At 40.0% G+C, this 26690-nt stretch overlaps 1 protein-coding gene across 4 annotated transcripts; it reads left to right on the top strand.

Annotated features, from left to right (window-relative positions):
- Nucleotides 1–1345: 1345 nt before the first annotated feature.
- On the top strand, nt 1346–25705 carry LOC120835575 (dihydropyridine-sensitive L-type skeletal muscle calcium channel subunit alpha-1). Of its 4 annotated transcripts, XR_013453160.1 has the most exons (43): nt 1346–1722; nt 1929–2034; nt 3395–3534; nt 3885–4027; nt 4121–4273; nt 4699–4904; nt 5539–5642; nt 5762–5907; nt 6835–6913; nt 7795–7955; nt 8547–8772; nt 9048–9255; nt 9349–9469; nt 9585–9699; nt 10242–10344; nt 10430–10499; nt 10586–10718; nt 11023–11152; nt 11280–11339; nt 12367–12473; nt 12631–12718; nt 12805–12912; nt 13020–13072; nt 13773–13919; nt 14100–14301; nt 14612–14770; nt 15125–15235; nt 15755–15838; nt 16994–17041; nt 17328–17354; nt 17449–17574; nt 17660–17725; nt 18252–18343; nt 18712–18829; nt 20083–20242; nt 20325–20452; nt 21013–21109; nt 21912–22014; nt 23249–23350; nt 23940–24070; nt 24332–24457; nt 24686–24831; nt 25192–25705. XR_013453160.1 is itself a non-coding variant. In XM_040204613.2 (42 exons), exons 1-42 carry the CDS (start codon nt 1535–1537, stop codon nt 25199–25201), a joined length of 5013 nt encoding a protein of 1670 aa, XP_040060547.2. In that variant the 5' UTR covers nt 1346–1534; the 3' UTR covers nt 25202–25705. The 4 variants fall into 4 exon arrangements, 2 of the variants coding, with proteins under 2 accessions (XP_040060547.2, XP_040060548.2); XR_013453159.1 differs by lacking the exon at nt 18712–18829 and having other exon boundaries at nt 23249–23366; XM_040204613.2 differs by lacking the exon at nt 18712–18829.
- The last annotated feature ends 985 nt before the right edge of the window (nt 25706–26690 follow it).

Below are 26690 nucleotides of genomic sequence, written 5' to 3'. Positions count from 1 at the left end.
ATTGTCACCTGTATAGAGCTCAGGCTGTCAAAGACAACAGGTTGCGAAGGTAATCCGCCCAAATGCTTACATGCTGAGCCTTCTGGTGGCTGAAAAAGATAGTGGTTATCTTCTTTTACCGTGGACCCAATAGTTCCCTTATTCTCATAATCAAATCATTGACCTGAAACCCAGAAAACGTTTTCAAAAGGGGGACTTTGGGGACCTAGATTTGTACCCTTCACAGTCCATCATAAGCATATGTACAACAAAAGTTTGATACCTACTTGTAAAAATGTATTCCAAACAATATCACATTCCTTCTAAAAATATGTGATTTCCAATATTTAGGATTCTCGCTACGACTGTATTTCATAGAATTATTATCCTCGCTAAGGATTTTTAGTTTTTTTTCTAATTTTTATTTGGCCAGTGTGGTCTTTAGACCTTTGCCTTTAAAAAACGCATTAAGCTTGAAAAGATATTGCTATAACTATGCGAGTGTGGCAAAATACTACAATTCGCCATGAAAATTGAAGTGGTTTTAAATTGTCCATAAATGCTGAGCTGCTCCATATTTCTCATACGTCGTCACCTCCTTACCCTGTACATCCATATGATGATTTTCATTCCCAGTAAAAGCGTCACCTGGTGGCAACATTAAGTTACATGTTATTTAATTTAAACCCTTCTCCTCTCAGATTAATCAGATTCCTCAGAAATATAGTCAGACCTTGATAATATTAAAGTTTCCAAAAAGTTCCTCCCAGTGCCGCTCCACGCCGCTAACAACAGATGATTATAACACAAGTATATGTTGGACAATATGAAACATTTTCCCTAAAAAACTACAACTAACACTAGGACGACCACTACTACAATTGCTTTTATTAATAACTACACCATTACTACTATTGCAATTACTTCCCAAACAATTACTTCCTCTTTGTCTGAGACCTATTAAGTGCCAAGGCTTTTTAATAGCTTCTTTTTTACCTTGCCAGTACTAAACCTACGACAATTAATACCACTGGTACAAATTTGACTTACTTCCTGCTACCACTATTAAAATTACTACTACTACGTATTGCTTTGTCTTTGGGCAGTTGCAGCCACGCTGTTAACATTTCTTGCGAAATGTTTTTGTTTGTTATATGCAGTTTTTTCTTCTTTTACACTTTTCTGTTTTGGTGACACTCACTTCTATAAATAAAAATATAAAGGTGAAAGTCACTATAGTCATATCAAATGTCCTCTTTTGTCAACACATGCTACAACACCCGTGCTCATTGTCTATATATATTCTCATGACCACACAGCTGCTCAGCAAACCAATCCCCTACAAGTAAAGGGTGCAGCTGCCATTCCGCAGACATAAACAGAGAAAGAGGGGGAGCTCAGTCAAACCATCAGAGAGAGTGATAGAGATGATTGAGACAAGTTCAGATGGGTTATGAATGAGTACCGAACTAGCTAAAAGGACTACTGCACATTTTAAAAAGGACCTTTTGGATTACCTCCTACAACTTGGCAAAAATACCCTTTTGAAGCCGCAATGGCCGATAGCAGCGGTCCGCCATTGTCATCCTACATCATGGATGAAGAAACTCTAAAGAGAAAACAAAAGGAGAAGCTGAAGAAGCTGATGTCTACAGGAGGCAACCCAAGGCCTGCACGCTCTCTCCTCTTCTTGACACTTAGGAATCCATTCCGCAAGGCGTGCATCAGTGTTGTGGAGTGGAAGTATCCTGCTGTAGTAGTGTCCCTATGCATTACATTTTACAATGACATTTCATTGTGACTGCAGCTGCCCCTCAGCATATGTAGTTTCAGTAATAATTAAATGGTTTATGTTTACCGCTGTAGGTGTATGTGTGTAAAGGGTATTTGTTGTGGGAAATAGTGAGCTAACGTGGTTAGCCCTGAAGCTTCCTATGAATCACTTTCAGACCATTTGAAATCATAATCCTACTGGCCATCTTTGCCAACTGCGTGGCCCTGGCTGTGTACTTGCCCATGCCTGAGGAAGACAGCAACAACACCAATAGCAACTTGGTATGTCAGCATGCTCTTTTTTTTTTAATTGTCGATGCAAAGCTGATCTTGCATTCAAAATAAAGAATGATTTTTATAATGAAGCACCATTCAGCATTGGCAGATCGCCCTAAATCTAGTGATATAGGTGATATTTCTCTCTAGCCTGCCAAAGTTATCATGAAATACACACCAAGCCATTGTGGCAAAAAAATGTTGGAGTGCACACACACACACACCGGAGCACAGTGCGTCTCATCATGGACACAGCGATGCTAACAGCACGAGGATGCGCGCTGATTACGGTGATGCATCATTTCGCTGAGACAAAATCTCAGTCAAAATCATTAGTGATTAACCTTTATGTAAAAACATTGTCGGTTTTAGATTTTAGTAAAACCAGCCTGCCCACTGTGTACACAGACAAGCAAAACGTTCCGTCAATCGTAAAACAACGATACAATTCAATTAAAACATTAAGTTATTGCCTTCAAACACAAGTAACGCTACGGTGAACAAAGAAAAGTGTTTGACAACAGATTAACGTTATGAACACTCAAGTCTAGTTATAGCTCATGTATAACCTTTACGGAGACGTAAATACCAGCGGCTCATTTCACAGGCTGCTGGAAAGGTCCGACGGTCCCGTTAACTACACCTGATAAGCTAATCTTTAGGACGGATGAATGTTGACGAATCAACCACAGAATTATAGCTTAAAGAACAGTGTGAGTGCTGAAAAAGTTAAACTTGTGGTTTAGTGGTAGTCTACTATTCCACGTGTCCTTGGTCCAAACACGTACTGCTGTAGATGTGCCTACGGTGTGTGTGAATGCTGAATGAATGTTAATTGGGTAGATAGTTAAAGTCCTATTGGGATCTCTGCCATCGCTGCGTGAATGTGTGCAAATGAGCGAATGGTGTCATGCAGCGTTGAAATGCTTTGAGTAGTTGGAACAAGTAGGGTCCATTTACCATTAATCACCATAACATTAATAAATATTAACTATAGCCAAGGACAATGATACAAGGACACTACTAGGCCTATGTATCAGTGCTACTCTCCTGAAGGGCACTGTATGTGCTGTGCCTTTTTTAAAATAGGCATTCACTGAATATCTGTGCTGAAATCGGAGAGGCCTTAAATCCTTCCTGGGGTCTGTCAGTGTGTCGGTGACTTGAATAGACAGAAGTTGATAAAGAAAAGAAACATGAATATGGGAGTTGACTTCACTATTCAATGTGCTGTGTAAGTAAGCACTGAGTGAAAACACCACCTTTAAAAAGCAAAGGTCCAACGGGGGAAATAACTTGTTAAAAATGTTATTTGAGCTTATAAGAACCAGGAATTCAAACAAAAGCCATTTTGGTTGTTTTACAGGAAAGCCTGGAGTACATCTTCCTCATCATCTTCTCCATAGAATGTTTCTTGAAGATCGTTGCCTATGGATTTCTTTTTCATACAGATGCTTACTTAAGAAACTGCTGGAACATTCTGGACTTTGTGTGTGTGTCCGTAGGGTAAGTTCTAGCTTCCGAATGGCCACATTACTATATACTCTGAATCACACTCCAAATTCCATTAATAGTATCTTGGTGAATTTTGTGTGTTCAAATGTCTTGTGCAACTTTTTACAATCTGTAATTCGATTTATGAACCTTACTGTTTAGAGGGAAAAACATAACTGAAAGGTCAACTTTCTCTGTGTCAAGAAGAAACTACTAAAGTTATGTTTTCATTATTTCCTCTCCTTAAAATAGGAAATCAAATTATTTCTAATAGTATAGACCCACCTGGTGAGAGTCAGAAAGGACCCTCACGTTAAATGTTCCAAACAACCTTTTGACATTTGTTTTCTTCGTCTCTTCAGCTTGTTCACTGTGGTTGTGGATGCCATCAACCACATCAGTGGAGTGGAGGCAACAGTGGGAGAAAAAGGTGGTGGCTTTGACATGAAGGCTCTGCGTGCATTCAGAGTCCTCCGACCGCTCAGACTGGTGTCTGGAGTTCCCAGTGAGTTGCTGGTCTGCTTTAAAATCAGATACTTTAAACCACTGAAATTATATCATTTCATCAAACTTAACATGTTGTACTCGTCCCTCTAAGGTCTTCAAGTGGTGATGAACTCCATCTTGAAGTCATTGCTGCCCCTTTTTCACATCACCCTACTTGTCCTGTTCATGGTCACTATTTACTCCATCATGGGATTGGAGCTCTTCAAGTGCAAAATGCACAAGACGTGCTACTACACAGGCACAGGTGGAGTATGCAGCATAACATGGTTATACCTGGCTATAATACTATAGAGAATACCAAATACAATGCACCAACACTGACCGTATTCATCATATATTTCCAACATATAGTGAGAATAAATCAATTTATCGTGTAGAGAGGTGTGTGCTCCTGGTAGGGCTGCACTTGGCGAAGGTGGTCACAGGCAAGGGGCCAGACTATGAATGGTCCAGTCAGCCCAGGGCCCCCATCTGGGTGAAGGTGAAGTGCTCGACGGTGAGCGGGCCCGAAGGAGTGACGCGGCAACCCTGATCCCTCATTCCCAATGGGCTCTGATATTAGGAATGCTTCAACGATTCAGTTTCTTCACAAGACAAGAGGGAAACAGGTGATACCATGTGTGCCAAAGACCAATCTAACCCTTAACATTACCCTTCTCTGGCCTTCAGATATCATTGCCACAGTGGAGAATGAAAAGCCAGCTCCGTGTGCCCAAGCAGGGAACGGTCGTCGTTGTACCATCAACGGCACAGAGTGTCGTGCTGGCTGGCCAGGCCCGAACAATGGAATCACCCACTTCGACAACCTAGGCTTCTCCATGCTGACTGTCTACCAGTGTATCACCACACAGGGGTGGACTGATGTCCTCTATTGGGTAAGTTAATAGTCCAAGAAAACTGGAAGTTGCATGCACTGAAAGTTGTTTCTGTAGTCTGTTAAACTTTTTAATCAATGACCAATTTGAATAAACATGTGTTTAATGTGTTTAAAATGATATATTTTAACTTACATTTGACAATAATTCTGCCTGGTGTCACAGTGTGCCTACTCACAGAGCCATTTGAGCAAAATCCTCTCAAAGTTACTTCTCCAGCGAGTTTTTCCATTCCAGTGTGCTGACAACTTAGAGTAGAATTATTATATTCTTGCAATATCATATAACCTCTAGCATTTCAATACCATACAGTGAGGCCATATGTCTTCTTTGTATTGAATATTTCAGTTTCCTTTCATATTATTGAGATTTTATTTTGTAGCCCAAAACTGCAAATTAAAAATTTCCCTCAGAGGGCTTTACAGTCTGTACACATACGACATCCTCTGTCCCGAAAGCCTCACATCGGCACTGAAAAAACTCCCCAAAAATGACAAACCCTTCCACGGGGGACCTTTGAGTCATATGCTATGCAACATATGGAGATCTTTCATTGTCAGTTGTTACCAACGGGAAGTTATACTTGTATTCTTGTTTCTTTCATAAAGATAGAAACGTTTGCTCTGTCATACAGGTCAATGATGCTATAGGAATGGAATGGCCATGGATCTTTTTTACTACGCTCATCCTGGTCGGCTCCTTCTTCGTGCTGAACCTGGTTCTGGGCGTGCTCAGTGGGTAAGAATGAACCTACCCTCAACCGAGCTACTCTCCTGCACTTCATAGTTTTCATTTATTTGCACTTCTCAGTGTGTTCTGTCTCTTTATCTCATGTGACTTAACTTGTTTCCAACTAGGGAGTTCACGAAAGAGCGAGAGAAGGCCAAGTCCCGAGGAGAATTTCAGAAGCTGAGGGAAACCCAGCAGCTTGATGAGGACCTCAAGGGATACATGGAGTGGATAACTCAGGCTGAGGTCATGGACAATGACCAGGAAGGACAGGGTAAGAAACAAGGCACAGAATAGAAAACATTATGATATAAAACATATAAATAACATGCTTTGAAAAATATTATAATTCAAGATTTTCATTGACCCAATAGATTAATCACTTTACTAAATTAATCCGCTGAGTCTTTTCACTGTAACATCTGATCGGCTTTAGAATGAACTCCCTAATAGTCTAACTAAGGTAAAGGCATTTTTTCCAACTAATAATATATTATTATTATTATTCTATTCCTCACGCAAATCGGCCAAAAGGTTCTACAATATTACAGAACTGCAACGTACCTGGACCAGGGTCACAGACATGGCCAAGGTTAAGAAGGCTGAAACAAGCCACTACTGCATGAGATACAAAAGAGAAATTAAGTTAAACTACTAAATCTTTAATATGCATGGTAAAAGCTGAATGATCAAACAATTTGATGAACTCACACCTTTTAACCTCTTAATAATGTTTGTAGCACTTAAATTGTACTTATAACGCCACTTATCTAGCAAATTGTAAATTGGCTTATTTGAGGAAATTGCACTTTCTTGTTTCTTGTTCTTCTGAGTTTGGTTGAATGCACTTATTGTAAGTCGCTTTGGATAAAAGCGTCAGCTAAATGACATGTAATGTAATGTAATAACAAATCCGTTTTTTAGGTCCCTGCTCAAAAAATGCATAATGATGGAAACTGCCGCTCCGCACCTGGAAGCAAAACAGTATCTATTTATCTGTTATTGATTTTATTAATTATTACATCATAAACTTTTCTTAATTTTTTTTTCCACCACTCTTTTCACGGCAAAAGTGGATAAAAAGGCAGTTACCTGATATAAATATTGCCTTCTGACGTACAGTCTCCAGACAGAGAATAACAAATGGAGACGTATGATCTAAAGAACATTTCTGTGTATGTTTGTTTTTCTCTGTCAACAGGGTTGCTCAGCACAGAAAATGGATCAGAGACTGGAAGTGTCAACAAAATGGACACCATGCAGATGATCATCTATTACTAGTCAGTAGTACCCTCAATAGCAGAATGTTGCTATTAATATATTTTTTATATTTTAAAAAGTGCTGATTTAAAGGACTGAGAGGAGTAAAACATGACACTTGGACATGAGAATCAGGTTTCTGGAATGTCTCGGTTTCGGTCCTTGTGTTTGAACACACACACATTATATCCTGATTTATCAAACCAGCCTCATCCTGCTTCCAACAACCGCACAGGTTGAACCGCTGCTCCCGTTGCCTAGCAACCAGCTGTGCTTGACAGTAAAAGCCTTAAAAGCCAAAAAACATATGAAGTACCGAAATATCTTCTTATTTCATTTAATGCGTGCGGTCGACAAATGCTTTCTCGTAAGGATGCAGCCGACCAAATAAGACACAGCTACACCAAGGCTTCAGCCGGGGGACGTAAGAGACAAATAACGGCAGCAGCTAAAGAAAGAAAACAGCACTTAGTTGTTTTTGTCTCTTTTGCCGGAAATCATGGCGACCCTTCATTCACCGGTCAAAAAGATATTGTTATTAGAATAGCATAATGTGTAGTGTGTTTAAGAGTGGATAAGCTCAAAGCCGACAGCTGTGGCTAATAGGATTAGAGAAGGAATTAGGAGCAACGGTATCAAGTGTAAATGTCCTTGAGCAAACCATGTAGGAGACTTCTTCTCCACGGTCAGAAAGCTGAAGCAGGAACGTGCCAAATGTTCTATTTTCCTCTTCTCCCCCATGCCCAATGGCAGGCAGTAACCAGTAGTCACATATCCGTAGTACATGAGACGAACCCGATGACAATGTAAAGGGTCAAATGCATTTAAAAGTCATGCTGTCTGTTTTTTAGGGCCACCATTCGTACGAATTCAACCTGTCTTTCTGTATTTTTTTGTGCAGTAAGCTGGCTCGTAAGTGGAATCGTTGGTTACGGCGTAAATGCAGAGTGTATGTGAAGTCCAAACTATTCCACTGGTGGGTGATCATGCTCGTCCTGCTTAATACACTGGCCATCGCAACGGAACACCACAGACAGTCCCAGAGACTCACAAACTGGCAAGGTGAGCGCTTTTATATACCTCTTCATGTAGTTCATTTGTTATTTACAACCTGCTCATCTTCATCGATCGATCTTACTTTCAGTCCGAGACTGTATGTTTTGAAAGAAAGGATCATGTTTACGGTGAAAGATTGAAATGCAAGCTTGGAGTGAAATGCGAAGACAGAATAAATAGATTACTCAGTATGTTTATGAAATGTATTTTTTCCTTTTTACTAATAAAATTCAGTTTGAGAGCAAATGACATCAGGACCGCAGAGAGTCTTTACATCTTCCGCCGCAAAATAAAGACACACCTCCTCAGACTGTACCTCGACTAAAGACACAAAACAAATTGTAGCACTTTAACTGTACTTATAATGGCTCTTATCTATAGCAAGTTGTAAATCGGCTTATTTGATAAAATTGCACTTTCTTGTTTCTTGTTCTTCTGGGTTTGCATCCTTACGGTTGAAATGCACTTATTGTGTTGAACTGTTCATTTGATAGTTTCTAACTTTAGTTTGAAAGCTGCAACTCTTTCCAGAATGATGCAGTTTTCTTTCTCTCACTTTGTCTCTCTCGTCATACTGTTGGCCAAAACCATCAACAGACAATGCCAATAAGCTGCTGCTGTCCATGTTTGCACTTGAGATGTTCATGAAGATGTACGCTCTCGGCTTTCCGTCTTACTTCATGTCCCTCTTCAATCGCTTTGACTGCTTTGTGGTGTCCACTGGCATTATGGAGCTCATCCTTGTCCACGTGGGTGTCATGTCAGTCATGGGCATTTCTGTGCTGCGCTGCATCCGCCTGCTCCGCCTGCTCAAAGTCACCAGGTGAGACGGCTTTCATCAATGGTGTATTGTCATTCAAAGGAGAGACATGATATACAAGCCTGTGTCAACGTGAGATCTGCTGCTTCAGGGTTTAACATTACATGTGCACATGTGTTGACAGCTGGTCAGCTTGGACAGGCAAAGAAAAAGTTCACCTGAAATGTCATTTAAAAACAAAAGCAATTTGAAATAGGAGTTATATGTTCTCTGATTTGATGGAACACAACTGGCGGAAGCACCCATGGAGTTATTCGATTGATGTTGTGTGCCCCTAGATACTGGACATCTCTCAGTAATCTGGTGGCTTCTCTTTTGAACTCGGTACGTTCCATTGCCTGCTTGCTGCTGCTCCTCTTCCTCTTCATTGTCATATTCTCCCTGCTGGGCATGCAGGTGTTTGGAGGGAAATTCAACTTCCCAAATCAACCCAAACCCCGCAGCACCTTTGACAGCTTTCCTCAGGCCCTCATCACTGTGTTTCAAGTACAATCAAAACACTACACCTCAAATGATTCTAAAGTTAAAGATGATTTGAAATATTTGTAATACTTTAGTATTAAAGTGTATGCGTTTCAGATTTTGACTGGTGAGGACTGGAACACAGTGATGTATGACGGCATCATGGCTCATGAAGGACCCAGCATGCCTGGTATCCTGGTCAGCATCTACTTCATCATCCTTTTTGTCTGTGGAAATTGTATCCTTTCCAGTGTTTGTGTCTCAAGCCAAAACTCAACTTCAACCTTGAAAACAACAATTTCTGATAAAATGACAATAAAACAGCAACAATCTTTGACTCCCCTGTCACTCAGTCATCCTACTAAATGTCTTTCTGGCCATTGCTGTTGATAACCTGGCAGAGGCTGAGTCTTTGACGTTGGCACAGAAGGAGAAAGCAGAGGAGAAAATACGAAAGAGAGCTCTCAGGTTCGCTGCTTTTCATGTTTTCATTTGAGTTGCAATTCTCAAGCACAACTATGAAGAGGAAGACGTTATGATAAAAAGTAATTTAGGTGCTGATGTTGTTCTCGAAGCCAAGCTCTGTAACGTTAGTACCACAGTGGTCAAGCTGGGAGACTTTACCACTCAATTTTGAATTCAGTGTTGAAGAGAATAACATGCAGGGTGGGGATTTAGATTTAACATATTTACCAATATAACATGCAGGGTGACGTCCCTCCCAAGCCAACACTGATCAACATCACACCCTCACTGTGACCTCAGTGTCAGTGAGCAAAGGGTTTCTCTGAATAATAATGATGCTTAAACGACATTAAATTAATAAATGCGCCACTGCACAATAAAAAAATTGTCAACATTATTGACTGATTGCGATAATAACACCTTATCCTGGGCAGCATTACGTTATATACATAAATGTGACATATAGTTGTTTACATATTGATTTAAGCTCTCTTTAATCCCACAAGCCACCAAGCAATTGACTGAAACGCTGTGTTCATTTAAAGGGCCAACATGCCTGACAAGGCTTCAGAGGAGAAAGCAAATCTGGCAAAAAAGCTGGCTGAGCAAAGGGCCAAAGGTGTGGAGGGAATCCCTACAACTGCCAAGGTCAGGCACACAAGAAGCATTCATGAATAGGGTAAGTTACACAATATCATTTTCATTTCCAATACTTTTTGTTACATATTTACAGCTCAAAATCGACGAGTTTGAGTCCAATGTCAATGAGATCAAGGACCCTTTCCCCCCAGCTGACTTTCCTGGTAAATTATATTGGTTCCATAGTGTAGTTTATTAGAGTTTGAAAATATAAAAAGGGTTTCTGCTAATACTTCTGTTTGTTGGGTAGGTGATGATGAGGAGGAAGACCCAGAGATCCCAGAAAGCCCGAGACCTCGTCCAATGGCAGATCTGCAGCTGAAGGAGGAAGCGGTTCCAATGCCAGAAGCCAGCTCGTTTTTTATCTTTGGACCTCAGAACAAGTATGATACTTTGCAAAGAACAATGCGTTTGTTCTTTGCAAACGGTTCCAGGACGAGAATCTCTCAAAAAATCTCTAATAAACACAATTAGCAAGATGTATATGAATTAACACTACAATCGAACCTGATGTAGCTTCTACGCTTCAAAATAGTCAAAATCAAAAGTCAAATAATGGTGTAACAACAACAGGCTACAGAATTACAGAGTTACAGAATATACTAATGGAGAAAATATTAATATTACTTTGCTGGTGGTTTTTGGATGAGTTTCACAAGTTCTTTCTATTTTCTTTAACTATTTCAGGTTCCGGAAGCTCTGTCATCGTATTATCAATGCAACGACTTTCACCAACATCATCCTCCTCTTCATCCTGCTATCATCTATTTCTTTAGCTGCTGAGGATCCCATTGACCCCATGTCCTTCAGGAACCAGGTGGGAGGTCCATGTCTGTCTTACTGTGATTTTGCAATTGAGCAATTACAATTTTCATTGATGTTATCAGCATTAAATATAGATATGATACAGCTGTTTTACATTGCAAATAATGTGAATATTTTAGGTGTTGGCGTCTGCTGATATAGTCTTCACTTCGGTGTTCACAGCGGAAATTGTGCTCAAGGTAATTATGTGGTGAAATTACACATAAATATCTGTGACAAATTAGCAAACAGCAGGTGTGGAGAAACATAATGAGACATGATGCTTTGTTACAGGTCATGCAAGTTTGCCAAATTATGAAAATGATGTTAATAATCTGTTGAAGAATTGTGTTTGTTAGAATAATCTTACTTGACACCAGTTGTAAAATAATTACACAGGACATTTATTAAAAACACTTGCAAATAGAAGCAGATTTGAAATATGTACAAGTCATGCATCACGGTTTCTCAGAGGTCTGGCTTTTTCGGATTCTAAAGATGGAGATGATCTGTTTAATCAGGATCAAGTGTAAACCATTGGAACAATGGCAATGTTGTTTTATTACTAAGTGAAGAAGCCATAGTATAAACTTAGTTCCAATACTTAAAACCCATGACCTTCAGTGAGAAGGCCATGGGTTTCAAGTCTAATTCTTTTTTTACTATATATTTTTTAAGCCTAAATAGTAATAGACAGGACATTTCTACCCCGCTGCCCCTCCTAAGAGGGAACAACGTGCTTCGCCAAGCGGTCCATCGCTGACCACCTGAAGACGACAGAGAGAGAGCGGAGAGGAAGCTACTATACTATATCTTATTTTTACCTTCTTATTGATACACACAAGTTTTCAATAAATTACATAAATTGAACGAGCAACAATAAAGCTACCAAACTGAAATCTGGCTGAATTAAACGTCAAGTGACCAGGTAGAATCAGTGAATATCTCTTTCATGTTTACCTGTTCATGTTTGAAATGAGGCTTTTTTCAATTGAGGTTCAATACATGTACGTAGCAGTAGGCAGTTGAAATTGCATTTCAACGGCATCACCTTGTTTTCAGGTCTTACCAGGATGACATGGACAGATTTAGATGGTATTTTTACTTCTATTGCTCTGGTAACATTTCATTTCAGCTTTTTGTAATCCAAAAGGTAGATGTAGCACATATAGCAAGGCAACTGTTCTCACAGTTTTTTCACTGTGAATAACAAGCATTCTTTTTCAGATGACAACATACGGTGCAATTCTTCACGAAGGGTCTTTTTGTCGGAACTCTTTCAACATCTTGGATCTTCTGGTGGTCAGTGTATCTCTCCTCTCAATGGGCATGGAGTAAGTGTAAACTAGAAATGACCTCTAATGTAAAGAGCTCATTCTAACCCTTGATCTTGTTGCCATATCCCTCGATCACACCAGTGGAATAAAGATCAACGTGTTGCTATAGAGTGAGCGTCCGTGAATACATTGTGCCTTTGCTTGTGTCCGGTAGATCTAGTGCCATCTCTGTGGTGAAGATTCTCCGGGTGTTAAGGGTACTCCGGCCCCTGAGGGCCATCAACCGAGCAAAGGGACTCAAGGTATGAATTGTCTTTTGATAAAGTTGAAGTTTTTAATGGCTGAATACTGACCTGAGGTATCGTGTGTAATATGTGTGTCTTTATAGCATGTCGTCCAGTGCGTGTTTGTTGCAATCAAGACCATTGGAAACATTGTAGCGGTCACAATGCTACTGGACTTCATGTTTGCCTGCATTGGAGTCCAACTTTTCAAAGTAAGAAGACACAGAAATATGATGGAGAATTATGTTAAGCACTGCATTTGTCAATCTAAATATTTCTCCTTCTGCCTTCTTATAACTACACGTTTTTATCTTCCAAGGGAAAGTTCTATGCCTGCACAGATCCTGACAAAATGACTGAAGAAACATGCAAGTAAGCACTTTGTTGTGTTATTAAAAAAGTGATTTCTCAGGAAGAGTTTTTAAGTCCCGAGTAACCGACAACATCCACTTTCCTGCAGGCTACTCTCTGTGAGCCGTCGCTTCAGTGTCTTTAGACTGGACACCTTCAAGTTACTAAAAACCTCCAGTCCCTTCGTGACCTCTATGTGGATTTACTGGGGGGCCCGCTTATGTCACTTCTATGAATTATATGACACCTCTAATGCAGATCAGAAGATTAAAGATTGCATTCATTCATGATTTCATTATTGGTGTGGTGGTGGTGGCCACTGGTATGGTGGTGTATTATTGACAACCCAAAAAATCATATAATCCATAATGCCTGGATCACACTCTCCTAGCCTTCAAGGTCAAATCATTATATAATGATATTCAGTTTAATTTTGCATAAGACAAAAACAAGCAGTAATGCCTGATCTGAGTAAGAGTCATTGTCTCATTATCTGCAAGTGTTCATTTGAACCCAAACTAATTAGACAAATGAATATATTTGAATTTCCTTTATATATGTTCTCTTCTTTGTCTGAAAAGCACCAATAAATACACCAGTATTACAGTGAAACAGGTTATATTAGTAATTTTATGTGCTAATAAAAATGTAACTTGGAGAACCTGGATAAAGGCGGACGGCGATTTTAACTGTAGTGTCTTTTCCGTCCACTTTGACCCAGGGGCTGGTACATGAAGTACCAGGAAGGAGGACTTCATGAGATTGAGGTCCATAAGAGGGAATGGACCAACTCAGAACTTAACTTTGACAACATCCTCAATGGCATGCTGGCTCTTTTCACCATCTCTACCTTTGAAGGCTGGCCAAAGTGAGTCATGATCTTTTCTGTGGCAATGTAGGGGTTTCTGTTCATTTCTGGGTTGATAGTTTAGTGTTCATTAGCACCCACCCACTCACTATGTAGTTGTGTACAGTACATCTGAAATTCACTCTTATTATTTCATGTTGTATTTTCTGTATTTGTGTGTGACTTGTCTTTCATTCCTAGGATACTATATAAAGCTATTGATTCAAACTTGGAGGATAATGGTCCAATGTACAACAACCGTGTGGCCATCTCAATCTTCTTTATCATCTACCTCATCCTTATCGCCTTCTTCATGATGAATATATTTGTGGGCTTTGTCATCGTGACCTTCCAGGAGCAAGGAGAGCAGGAATACAAGGACTGTGAACTGGACAAAAACCAAGTAGGCCTCTGTTCAAAATGAGTGGAAATGCAAATAAAACTGATACGTCCACTGGCAACAAAAAACAACCAACCAACAAATACAAACGCTGCTGTAACTTCAGTGCTACTCTATGCTGCTGAATGCAGAAATACTCATTTAATTGTATTTGGATATCATATTTCTGGGATTGTATTCTCTTTTCCTTGGCCTATTTTACATTTTATTAGCAAGGGTCCAAAATAGTTGGAGAAAAGAAAATCCATCATCACAGTTTATCATGATTCAACTTCGTCTCATGGTCTGCATCACCTGTCTTTAAACCCTCTAGCGCCAGTGTGTGCAGTATGCTCTCAAGGCCAGACCTCTGCGATGTTATATTCCTAAGAACCCCTACCAGTATCAGGTGTGGTACGTCGTCACCTCCTGCTACTTCGAGTACCTAATGTTCCTCCTCATTATGCTCAACACCATGTGTCTTGGAATGCAGGTATGAACACATCTCACATACATATAACACGCCTTCTATCTCTGGTCTGTCTTATAGTGGGAATCGGAAATTGTGACATATTCATTATGTTGCTGGTGTCTGAGGACTATTGGCTGAACATGTGTAACATAATAATACCACAATGTATCTGTGTAAGAGAGCACAGACTCTCGCTGTCTAAGTAATAATGACAGAAATGTCATTATTGTGAAAGTGTTTAAGGAAAAGCTGTTAGTGAGGCTTGTATTTTTGACAGAGATGCTGCTGAACCTCTTTCATTTTGGTGCTATTATACAAGTACAATCGCTCTGTCTGACTTTATATTCATGCTGTGAATGTGTCTTCAACCCACAGCACTGTAAGCAGTCAGATCACGTAACTCACCTGTCTGACATGCTGAATGTCATTTTCACCGTGCTCTTCACTGTGGAGATGATCCTTAAACTTATGGCCTTCAAAGCAAAGGTGAGCCACGATTCATTGATTGATTTGGTTACGCTGTTTTGGGGAAACTACTACCTCCATTCATGTTTTTTCGTAGCCTTTTTCTTGTGGTGATATCAAATGCTTTTTGGTTTCAAGTTATGAGAATTCTATAAAGGGTGTTATAAAGGTGAAAGCTCTGTATAATATCTTTGTATGAAAGACGAAGGGGACATTTCAATGATCTTTTACCATCAGTAACCTTTCATCCTGAGGTTCATTCGTGGAAATCCTTCTCAGATGTTGTACAGTGCTACAGATGTTATACCCCTTACAAGCTACACCTTCCCTTTTAGCCGGGCAGGTTCTTTTCTTTGGACATTGATGTTGACTCACTCATTGATGTTGAATTACTCAAACTGCATTTTGAAATTCCTGTTGTTTTACAATTTGAAATGCAAAAATCTACCAATGTCCTACAATGAGGTCCGTGGAAACATGATGACTTACATGGGGAGTGACATTCTGAATCACACATACACTTATATGTTCTTCTCAAAGGGTTATTTCGGAGACCCTTGGAATGTCTTTGACTTTGTCATCGTCATTGGAAGTGTTGTGGACGTGATGCTGAGTGAAATTGATGTAAGTACTATTCCTTATTCTTTCTTTTTTTCCCTGTCACTGTGTACTATTTTGGGTTGTCCGAAATCCACGTGCATTGTGGAAGAGGAAGTGCATGGTCCAAAGCAGGGGGGACTTTTATTTTAAGACAATCATCTGCCTTTCAAGCTCTTGGCCTTGAGTTTGACAAATGTCATTTGTAAGTCGGACTCTTTTCCACTCCCACGTATGGAGCCCAAAAGGCTGAGAAGACAAGTTTGAGTTGTCCCTCACCTGTCAAGGACCCCTTGCGTCTGTCAAGTTGTCTACAGTCTGCAAATGGACCAAACCTTTTTTCTGTATGTGGATGCTAGTAAGGTGGGAAATGGGGCTGCGCAGGATAATGGATGCAGGATAATGGAAATGGTGTTTGCTGCCCGGTGAGTTTCTTTTCTCAGAAATTCAACTCAAGAAAGAGGCACTGGCACCGATCTGGGTGCAAGTATTTTGCGCAACAATCCTCCGTCAGGGATGCGGGGAGAAGGCAGGACTCAAACGCAGACTTCTTAGAAAACAAAAGACTTTAATAGTCAAAAGGCAAAAGCAAAGGCCAAGGGGCAAAAACGCACACAGGAACTGGGGGGAAAAACGGCAGGCGGGAACTACGGCCATCCAGGACGATTGACAATGACACGACAAGTGACACAAGAGACACACGGCTTAAATACACAAGGGAGGTGCAGGTGATTGGACACAGGTGGAAACGATTAGACGATCACAGGGGATGACAGGACAAGGCAGGAAGTGAAGTTACCCTGGGACACGAGTGGCAGAAAACTACAAAATAAGACAGGAAGTGAACCACACCGTGACATCCTCCTCCTCCTACATCTACTCCTAACCTTCCGTGCACAATATCCAGGAGATATTTACAAAATCTGAGAACCGCTTTATGCAGTGTTGGTCATTATGTAGTATAGATACAATTTAAAGAATTTAATTTCTCCTGTTCCACATCTTGATAATATGTACAATGTGTGATGCACATGTGTTCATCTTTTTTCATCAATGTTTTTATGTAATAATAATAATAATATATTTTTGCCATCATCTCCCACTGTCCCTTTTACAGATGAAAGCTCTCTTTATTTGCTCATGACAATGACATTTTACATTTTTTTGATTTTCCTCCGACAGGCAGCACTGGCCTCCTCTGGAGGACTTTACTGTCTCCACGGCTGCACTGTAACTATTCACTTGCTTCAATTTAGCACGAAGTTGACATGTTGCATGAATCTGTATGAAGTGTTACACTGACAAAGTACTATAGTACTCAAAGTACTAAGTACGATAACACATGCATGTTATTTTAAGATTATCTTAATTCTCCTAAAAGCATGGCTCTGCCTCTTATGAAATGATCAGTTGCGTATGTGTTGATACAAACATTTTTGGTTTACGTACCAAAAAAATTGCTTATAAAAGCCTTTTTTGAGGGCAGTTTTTGTAAAATACATATTTGTTTCTGCAGGCAGTGGATCCCATGCAAGCAATTGCGGTGAGATGCTTCACTTTTTCTTAAATTCCAAATTTGTGTTATTTAGGAGTTGGCTCTGTCATTATTAATTTGTCCTTTATTATTCTCTGAGAAGTCTTCTGAGAACATGAGCGTGTCAGTCACATTCTTCAGACTGTTTCGAGTCATGCGTCTTGTGAAACTTTTGAATCGTTCCGAGGGAATACGGAATCTTCTCTGGACCTTCATCAAATCTCTTCAGGTCGTAATCATTTCACAGGAAAATTCAGCCTGTGGTTCAGCATTATCATGTCTCTCTGACATTAACATGTTTTATTGTGTTGCAGGCTCTTCCCTATGTGGCTCTGCTAATTCTTATGCTGTTCTTTATATATGCTGTGGTTGGAATGCAGGTATACACACCAGACTCCTACGCTATATGTATTTAATTGCAGTTAGCTATTGTTTTAATTGATTATGATAATGCAACTGTGGGCTCATCCATGCGCGTTCCCAACACAACCCTAGTTATAGAAGCACAGAAAACTCTACTGGACTCAATAAGTAGTTTTCTCTTCCAATCACCAGCACACATTTGTCCCAAAAGAACTTAACTATAACCATAGATAAACAATTCAGAAACAAAACAGATGCTCTGCTAAATGACTTATTTAATTGCATTACTATCCACATCTTGGAGTAGGTCAATCAACACTACGTTATCCCCATTTGGCACACCTCTAGTCCCCTGGAGTAAAAGAGTAGTGATTGCCCAAAAAGGTGAGAAGCTTGGGGGCCTACTGCTCTGCTTTCAAAAGCATTGCATTTAGGAATCCCTTAACATTCTGTAGGGGGGGTCATCTGATGCCATGCAAAGGCAGCATGAACTGTTACTCAATGCCGGTTTTATTAGTAACGTTACATTCTTTTTTTCTGCAGATATTTGGTAAAATTGCATTAGTAGACGGCACATACATCGTCAGGAACAATAACTTCCAGACATTCCCACAGGCTGTGTTGGTGTTATTCAGGTTGGTAGCGTGTCCCCAGCAGGTACTGTTCCATTCAATGCTGTTTAAAAACATGTCGTAGATTGAAATTTGTTAATGCTAATGTCAGGGCTCCAGGGAGTTTTCCCAACCAGTCCACATGTGCTTTGTGGACTTGGTGACAGGGTCCTTCTGGGGGTTTTGTGGAGGGTGCTGCAGGAGTATAGGGTGCCGGACACGTTGCAAAAAGCCATCCGGTCTCTGATTGACTACACTAGGAGCTTTGTTTGTATTCTCAGCCAGTGGTCGTTGGCTTCCGGCAATTTGGAGATGAGGTGCTTCTCCTTTGTGTCGAAATGAGCAAGTTGAGGTGGGTCGTCCTGGACGCCTCTCACTGGATGTTTTTTCAGGCCCGCTCAACTGTGAAGCGACCCCGCCGGAAGATCTGGACATGCTGGACGGGTTATGTCTCCCAAATGGCCAGGGAACACCTCAAAATCCCCCAGAATGACCTGGGAAATGTCACAGGTGAAAGGGAAGTCTGGGTTGATCTTCTGGTCCAGCTACTACCACAACGCGACCCCAAATAAGCAGAGGAAAATAGATGGATGGATTGAAGTAATACTGATAATAATTAACCTTCAGATTAAGTCGCACAAAATAAAATCCCTTTCCAAATGTAAACGTTGAAAATCTGGTCAGACTGAGCTTCCTTTTTTGGCCTGAAACTTAACGAAAACAGAGTCAGAACCAACCACAATATTCTGAATTCATCTTGTAGAAATATAATAATGCTTTGCATTGTTCGAAACATTCTTGGCTACAAAGACCATTTATCGGTTTGAAAATGGTCCAAACACAACTCCAACAAGTAATAAAGCCTTATAAAATATCATGCAAATTACTCCAAATATTACACATCGGGATGTAAAACTTAAACAATCCGTCGAAGCTAAAAGCTAAGACGGAAAACGAGGAAGCAAATTGCTGGCACATCCAATGCTGAATACCTGTACGATTTCTCTCAGACAAGCCTAATTCAGAGTAAAATAACCCCCCAGCCATCGAAGCGCATGAATCAAAAATGCTCCTTACCTTTGCCGTTTTTAACAAAAATATGAATTTGCTGTTTCTGCACTGCAATACGTCCAGCAGCCGTCTTGCATGACTCATGTTAAGGAGGTTAGGGGTTCAAATATTAAAGCCACACGTCCCTCTTGAGCGTCATTTACGCTCCAGCCGCTTTGCAGCGGCGTAAACATTTTCTAGTCCGACTCTGGTTGGACAATACTGGACTTTTCATACGTTTCTCTGCCGTGAGGCACTAAAGCCTCCTTTAGAGTAGTTCAGCTTCACTCGATCAATGTGAAACTTTCCATGATTACTGTCCAGACACACAATGACTTATATGTGTGCCTGGTATCTCCATGTTTTATAGGGCTTGTTTCCCAGTGATTTTCTCTCAGAACATGTAATGTTTTTTTTGTGTAATATATTGATTTATTTTACATATACACAGATTTGCACAGATCAGAGCACTCATAGGGTTTCCCTTTCATCCTGACAAAAACATTTGTCCAGATAGACAAAGTAGTTCCAGACTATTTACACTTTTTATCGTGGACATGCCATTTCCGGAGCAGATGTCCAAAAACAGCCAGGAAACAGTGGAGTAACAGAGTAAACAGTGGAACAGTGAGCAATATCAGAGTACTTATATCTTTTCAGTGTAAACAGGTTAAAGGTGTGATGGGAGATGTTTTGATATCTCCGTTGTGCAGATGTGCTACAGGTGAGGCATGGCACGAAGTGATGTTGGCTTGCATGTATGGAAAAAGATGTGATCCCAAGTCAGACTTCTTGCCTGGAGAAGAGTCAACATGTGGATCCAACTTCGCCATCATCTACTTCATGAGTTTCTACATGCTTTGTGCATTCTTGGTAAAAAAAAACATTTAACTATTCCTAAACTGTACATCACGGCTCTTGAGTTATTCTTCTGTCTCTTTTTTGTCGTTCACAGATCATCAATCTGTTTGTGGCGGTCATCATGGATAACTTTGACTATCTGACACGTGATTGGTCCATCCTTGGTCCCCAGCACTTGGATGAGTTTAAGAAAATCTGGGCAGAATACGACCCTGAGGCCACGTGAGTGTCTCCGTCTGCTTCCAAGGGGAGCATCTCTGCATCTGACTAACGTGAAACTGAATGAAATTAACAGCCCTCATAAAGCTGCAACTTGTATCCATTATCTCATTCTTTAGGACCCTTCAAGTAGCTAAAACGAGCTTTCTTTGTAGAGGGGACAGTCTCAGCCTGTAGGCTGCAGTAGGCCAGCTGATAGGATTCAATCATCTGATCAGAATACACACTGGAAGCTTTCCTTTTAAAGGGTTTCTGAGCTAGTGCAGTCAGAAGGGGCCCCAGGAAGACCAGAAGACACTGGGGAGAATACATGTGTACTTATACACAATGCAGAGGTGCACAAATGACCACAGGCATGTGGCGGTGGATCAGACAACTGGAGAAGACACTCTGTCTGTATGGCGGTTTCCACAGTCCGTGTTTAGACATTCCATTCAGACCCCAAAGAACCTTATCAACTTGAGGTTATGATGTTTCTCTATATATATTAGGCCTTAAAGCTCCTGTTTAATTTGTGGCCAAAAGCTTGTATAAAATAATTTATTTTATAAGGTTTCTTACAGGGGGCGTATTAAGCATCTTGATGTAGTGACACTGCTACGAAGAATACCTCCTCCACTGGGTTTTGGAAAATTCTGTCCACATCGTATCGCCTGCAAGGTGAGAAAAAACGGTTGATGTCACAGGACAATCCAAATGTAATCAAGTATTTATGGTCTTCAGAGAAATAAACGTCCTTGTCGTTATGCCAAGGTCAGTGTACTAAGGACAGAACACAAAACAAACAAGGTTATGTAAACACAATAAGAGAAATTACAGCTTGAACTTGCATACACAGAGAATTCCGTCCTCCTCTGCTAGAATCGCTTTAAAGAAAACGGTGCTGTCTGTCCAAACACCCCAAAAAAGGTGTCAGCGTCCTTTCTATACTGAGTTTCTCTACTTGTTCAGCCAGCAGACTTTTTAGTTGTTCCTGGACCTCTTGGGGAGTTAACGTGGCTTCTCAAGCTATAGCCCTACAGAAGGTAGCATCGAGCTGCAGTTTCGGTGGTCTCTGTTACAGTGCTGGTGGTCTACGCGGCGTCTAGTCGCCAACAAGGTCCCCAACAACTATGATACATCTTAGCTTCACAGTAAAAGAAGCCTGAACTTCGCCTCGAAGAGCATAACAACATGCTTGATCAAGTATTGAAACTTGGGCATTAACACTGAGGGGAAATATCTTAATTGTAGTGTATGTCCTACTAGAAGTAATTCAAACAGAGCCTAAACAACATGAAAAAAACTACAAACCACATTAAGATAGCGGTGATGATACTATGTAGGACTTCGAACCAAGGTGCTAAATACTGCACCACTGGGGTTTTTGAAGATATGTAGCGGAACTGAAACCTTTGGCTTCTGATATCCGATGTGAGTAACATTTCATTGTCATCTTGCTTTTGTGTGTTTGTTTCAACAGAGGTTGGTCTCCATGAATATGCCACTCAATAATGATGGAACAGTCACCTTCAACGCCACACTGTTTGCCCTGGTTAGAACTGCACTGAAAATAAAGACTGAAGGTTTGTGCTCTCAATACAAATTGCGTTGTGGGTGTCGTTGTTAGTGAACATGTGTTGAAAATGGAAAAAAACTCTTTACAGTAGATTCACACATTACCAGATTAATGGAGGCTCAAAGGCAAGTTCCAATCCACTCACATTGTAGAGCATAGTTAGGAATGTGTTTGGTTATTGGCAAGTATGAAAACTAAATGGATATCAATAGAATTATTTTGTATTAATAAGGTTCATAAACAATAGCAAGTAGAGAGCTGCCCAAAATGGTGGAGGTAATATTATCGGCCAGGCCAGATTACAAAACTGTTAGAAACGCAGGAGAAAAAAAAATACTTTTAGTGAATAGGATCCAGCGGGAAATAAGTCACACAGGCAACGGGATTTAAATCAGCAGCCAAAACTCACTGGCGAAAACACACTGGGAATTGCTGGTGAGCTCACTGGAAACAGACTGAGACAAACTGGCACAGAACATTATCGACACAGACTAAATACACAGGGGAGGACATGAGACACCAGTGGAAACAATGAGGGAGTAACATACAATCACAGGGGAAGAGGGAGGCGCCTAAACCGAGAGACCCAGCAGGTGAGTGACAGAAATCACAGAGAAGCAGACAGTGAAAACAAACTACATAGAAAGACTGGACGTGACAAAAATGGCAGAGGTGTTTCGTTATCGATCACCACTTAACGATTATGAACATTATGAAGGTTTGAAAACAAGAAAGTACGTGATGCAGACATTGAGCCATGCTTTGACTTTCGATCACTGTAGGATTTCCCCGTCCATAAAAGGACAATTCAGGTTTGATGATTTGGGCGATTCCCTAACTTTTTAAAAAGTAGTGCGGATCCCTTTCCAGACCGGTTTGACAAAACTGTGTGTTGTTCATGAAATTAAATACAGGTCCCATATTTCTTAAGTTAGAACCAAATGGCAAAACCCTCCTACTCTGTTTGAGGACCGTATGATTGCTGCAATGGCTCAGCTTGGCCATATGGCCAAAGACTGTCCTAGAGACAAGCAACGGAGCAGTAATAAGGGTGTTGGTTTTGTTGTCACTTCACTACTAGCTACATTACGTTATTTCAAACAAGTTGCACAATATGACCATTAAGGGGAATTGCTAGTAGAAGTTCTACATTTAGCTAAAACAACTCTGGTTATTCGGGCATTCTTTGTCTTGCATGTCAGTAATGTCTTTTATCTTATTGTGTTTCTTTCATTGGTCAGGAAATTTTGAACAAGCCAACGAGGAGCTGAGGGGAATTATCAAGAAGATCTGGAAACGCACGAGTATGAAACTTCTGGATCAAGTCATCCCACCTATAGGAGGTCAGCTTTCATGAAGGTTAAGAAAAGTAAAGCCGTAATTAGGAAGCATATGCATGAATATCTTTGGATGGTTTTCAGTAGCAATAAACTTGCCTGCATACTGCAGACTATCTTTTAGCATTATTTCTCTAAGATACAGTTCTGGGACGTTACACATTTTACATTTTAATTTTCACATTGAGTGTTATGCCCAATTGAGTGTTTTTTTGTTCAAGGGAATTGTCACAATGCAGGTGTTGAAATCAAACAACTATAGATAGATAACTATAAAAAGATCCACATCTCTGCTGCTTTTTTTAAGGTTAATTTACTTATTGGCTCCTTCTAACTTCTATGGTTGATTGATCAAGTCGGTTTATTAAGTTCTTTGCCTCCCGCTTCAGTCAGAATGGAAAGTGGCAACTATATGATTATATCCTCAAATAAGTTTGACAGAAGTAGGAATGTCCATATTAAGATAACTGATTTGGACACACATGTATTAATTGAAATGTTATCATTTACTGGATCATTATTTCTCATACATAAATATGTCTCTCCAATTCTGCATTTCTTAAGTTACTTAATAAGCATTTCTATGGTTTAACAGATGATGAGGTGACAGTCGGAAAGTTCTACGCTACTTTCCTTATCCAGGATTATTTCAGGAAAATGAAGAAAAGACAGGAAGAATACTACGGCTCCCGGCCAACCAATAAATGTGCTACACATGAGATACAGGTAAGTAGTCGATGGGTTGTGGAAAATCGTTTCTGAATCACTAAATGCAATGTGTCTTTATGCATTGACTGTACAAGTTTGAGGATTACAGTCATTTCTTTTGAGATTATAAATAATAATTATAATAATAAAGTAGCAGTAACGAAATTGAAAAACAAAGAGATCCCACCGGGTTTAGGTTTAAAACATGCAACAGATTATACTTGAAGGGAATTCATTTGTGTTTTCTTCACCAACTAAACCTTAATCTGTGTCCATCAGGCAGGCTTGAGGAACATTGAAGAGGAGGTGGCCACGGAGCTCCATAGAGCCATCTCCGGAGAGCTTCTGCATGAAGAGGAGATGGATAGAGGTCCTGATGAAATTGCAGAGGAAGCCATCTTCAGGGTAACAGGGATGGAACAATTAATGGATCGGAGGAAGGGATTGGGAGGGAAGCATTAAAGGGATTATTGACTATTCCACAAACATTCTTTTAAATGTCCAGTAAAACAGGACTGAAGAAAGCCTTTCTATACTTAAATATCTATATAGCTGTTATTTTTTTTTATCAAAATGTATGAGAAATATACAAACTATGTATATCTGTCCATAAACATCTAATCTCCAAAACAGAGACAAGGTAGTCTTACTGGAAACCAGTCGGACAGCGACAGCGAACTGGCACATTCGCACCAGGCCACTGGGCAGCGCTCTCTGCAGACGGCAGCAGTCAACAACAATATAAATATCCCAAACAACAACAACAACACTCATCACAGGTGTGTGTTTAAGCAAAACTTAACTTTTCTACAACAATTCATCCACTTATTTCATCTATCATGATCTATATTATGATCTTTACATGATGTCTATTTGATGTTTCAACATATTTTGGACAATTACAGTTGAGGTCAATTTTGATCATATCAAGACACTTTACCCCAGTTGCTGACGTTGCTTTGAATATGGTGCTGTCACTAAGGGACAAATCAGAGCAGGGCTCATTTAAAACATTATGTTATTCAACTTCTGTTTGTTTTTTTACAGCTGTTCAAATGGTGATTTACTCCATATTTAGCTTGTTTGCATGAGATTATTTTTTTCCGTTCTTTTTCATTCTCTTGCCTTTCTTTTTTCAGCCATTATTAACAGAAGAACTGGCCTCTGACCAAGAATGTCTGTACTTCAAAGCCATCACCTTTGACCTTTGACTTCAGCTAAATGAAGATAGAGGGAGTTTCTCAACGGCTGCAAAGGACTGGGATGAAAGGGGCGGCCGACCACTTTCAACCTTCATCTACATATAGCAAGAGGCTCAGGAGGAGCAAGAACTGCAGTGCTGATCATTAATATGATCATTAACACTGCCGGTCACAGACTGTTTCCTTCATATAATCATGAACTAAACTATTTCACCCATTCAAAATGAATTTCATATTCATCCTCTCCTATTCTAATAATAGGAGGGTTAAAGATGTTTGAATTTCGATGAGACTGAATCAAAAGCTGGAAGTAAAACTAAAACGTTGAGCTCAATGAGACAAAAATGTTAAGTAGATGAGAAGTGTAGTAGTATGTCTATGTTGTGTAGTTGTTTTTCTTTGTGTGTGATTCAGTGTGTTTAGACTGTGTGATTAAAGTCTAATTACAAAAGCATCTGCATTGTGGTGTTGTGAGATGAAAGACACGAGTGGACCAATGGATCGTCAATCTCGCGATTCAGATCTTATTGAGGAAAAGATCACTGATGGGATTATGGGGGCTCACACGATTGGGAATCAGTTTTGAAGTCTCATGTGAATCAAAATTGTATTTTCCGTGTATTTCCTGCAGCAAAAGACGTCCGCTACGGCTGCACAAGCTAAACATGGACAGCCGGCGGCACAGGCATATTCATACAGCGTTAAACCGGGGTTTTCTCATGGTTTCATCACAAATATTCCAGGAAATATGACATTAGTGGTAATACCGACTGTTACCGGCAGATGGAGACAGAAATGATAATAATCATTAATCTAACCACAGACGGGGAGGATAGTGGTCGTCTGTCAGTGGAACAATACAAAGAAGGAATGGAATGCGTCGACAAAAGAAGAAAGGGAGGAGAGCAGTCGGCCGATCTGTGTTCTGCTGGATTGAAAGTGAAGGAAAGAAAAGAAAAAAAAAGTAAAAAGCATAAGTCACAAATAGGTGGTCATATGTAAAGGGTTGTGTATATTACTTCTACAAATAAAACTATGTGATAATGAACAAACAAATCTTAACTAACAAATGTGAAATCCTATTTAATGTGGCGATCACAATTTGAATATTGTTACTTCGTATTTTACATAATGATGCAGTTTTACGCAATGACATCACTATGTTATTTAGCAACTTTTAGGACTTTAGAACTTTTAGAAATTCTGACTAAATATAAATATTTTTTTAGCGAGATTCTGAAACTCATCTCTACTTTGTGATTTAAATGCAAGAAGAAGAAGAGTTCAAAACGATTTGAGAAAACAATCTCCAGAAAATATGAATGTTAAATGCTAAAGTATATGAAAAGGTATAAGTGGTGGAAACTAGCAACATAGAAATAGATTCCTAACATGAGCTGAAGAGACTGATATTTGAACAGAGAAAACATGTTGGA

Source organism: Gasterosteus aculeatus, chromosome 17 (assembly GCF_964276395.1).
Source record: "Gasterosteus aculeatus chromosome 17, fGasAcu3.hap1.1, whole genome shotgun sequence".
NCBI classification, from domain to species: domain Eukaryota; kingdom Metazoa; phylum Chordata; class Actinopteri; order Perciformes; family Gasterosteidae; genus Gasterosteus; species Gasterosteus aculeatus.
This window is presented reverse-complemented; position numbering and strand designations above follow the sequence as displayed.

What these genes read in the sequence shown, in the direction of transcription:
- LOC120835575 (XM_040204613.2), top strand. Translation starts at nt 1,535, where the DNA reads ATGGCCGATAGCAGCGGTCCGCCATTGTCATCCTACATCATGGATGAA. An exon ending in CCCTCATCACTGTGTTTCAA is followed by an intron (nt 9,256 to 9,348) that starts GTACAATCAAAA and finishes TATGCGTTTCAG; the next exon opens with ATTTTGACTGGTGAGGACTG. An exon ending in ACTGAAAATAAAGACTGAAG is followed by an intron (nt 22,015 to 23,248) that starts GTTTGTGCTCTC and finishes TTCATTGGTCAG; the next exon opens with GAAATTTTGAACAAGCCAAC.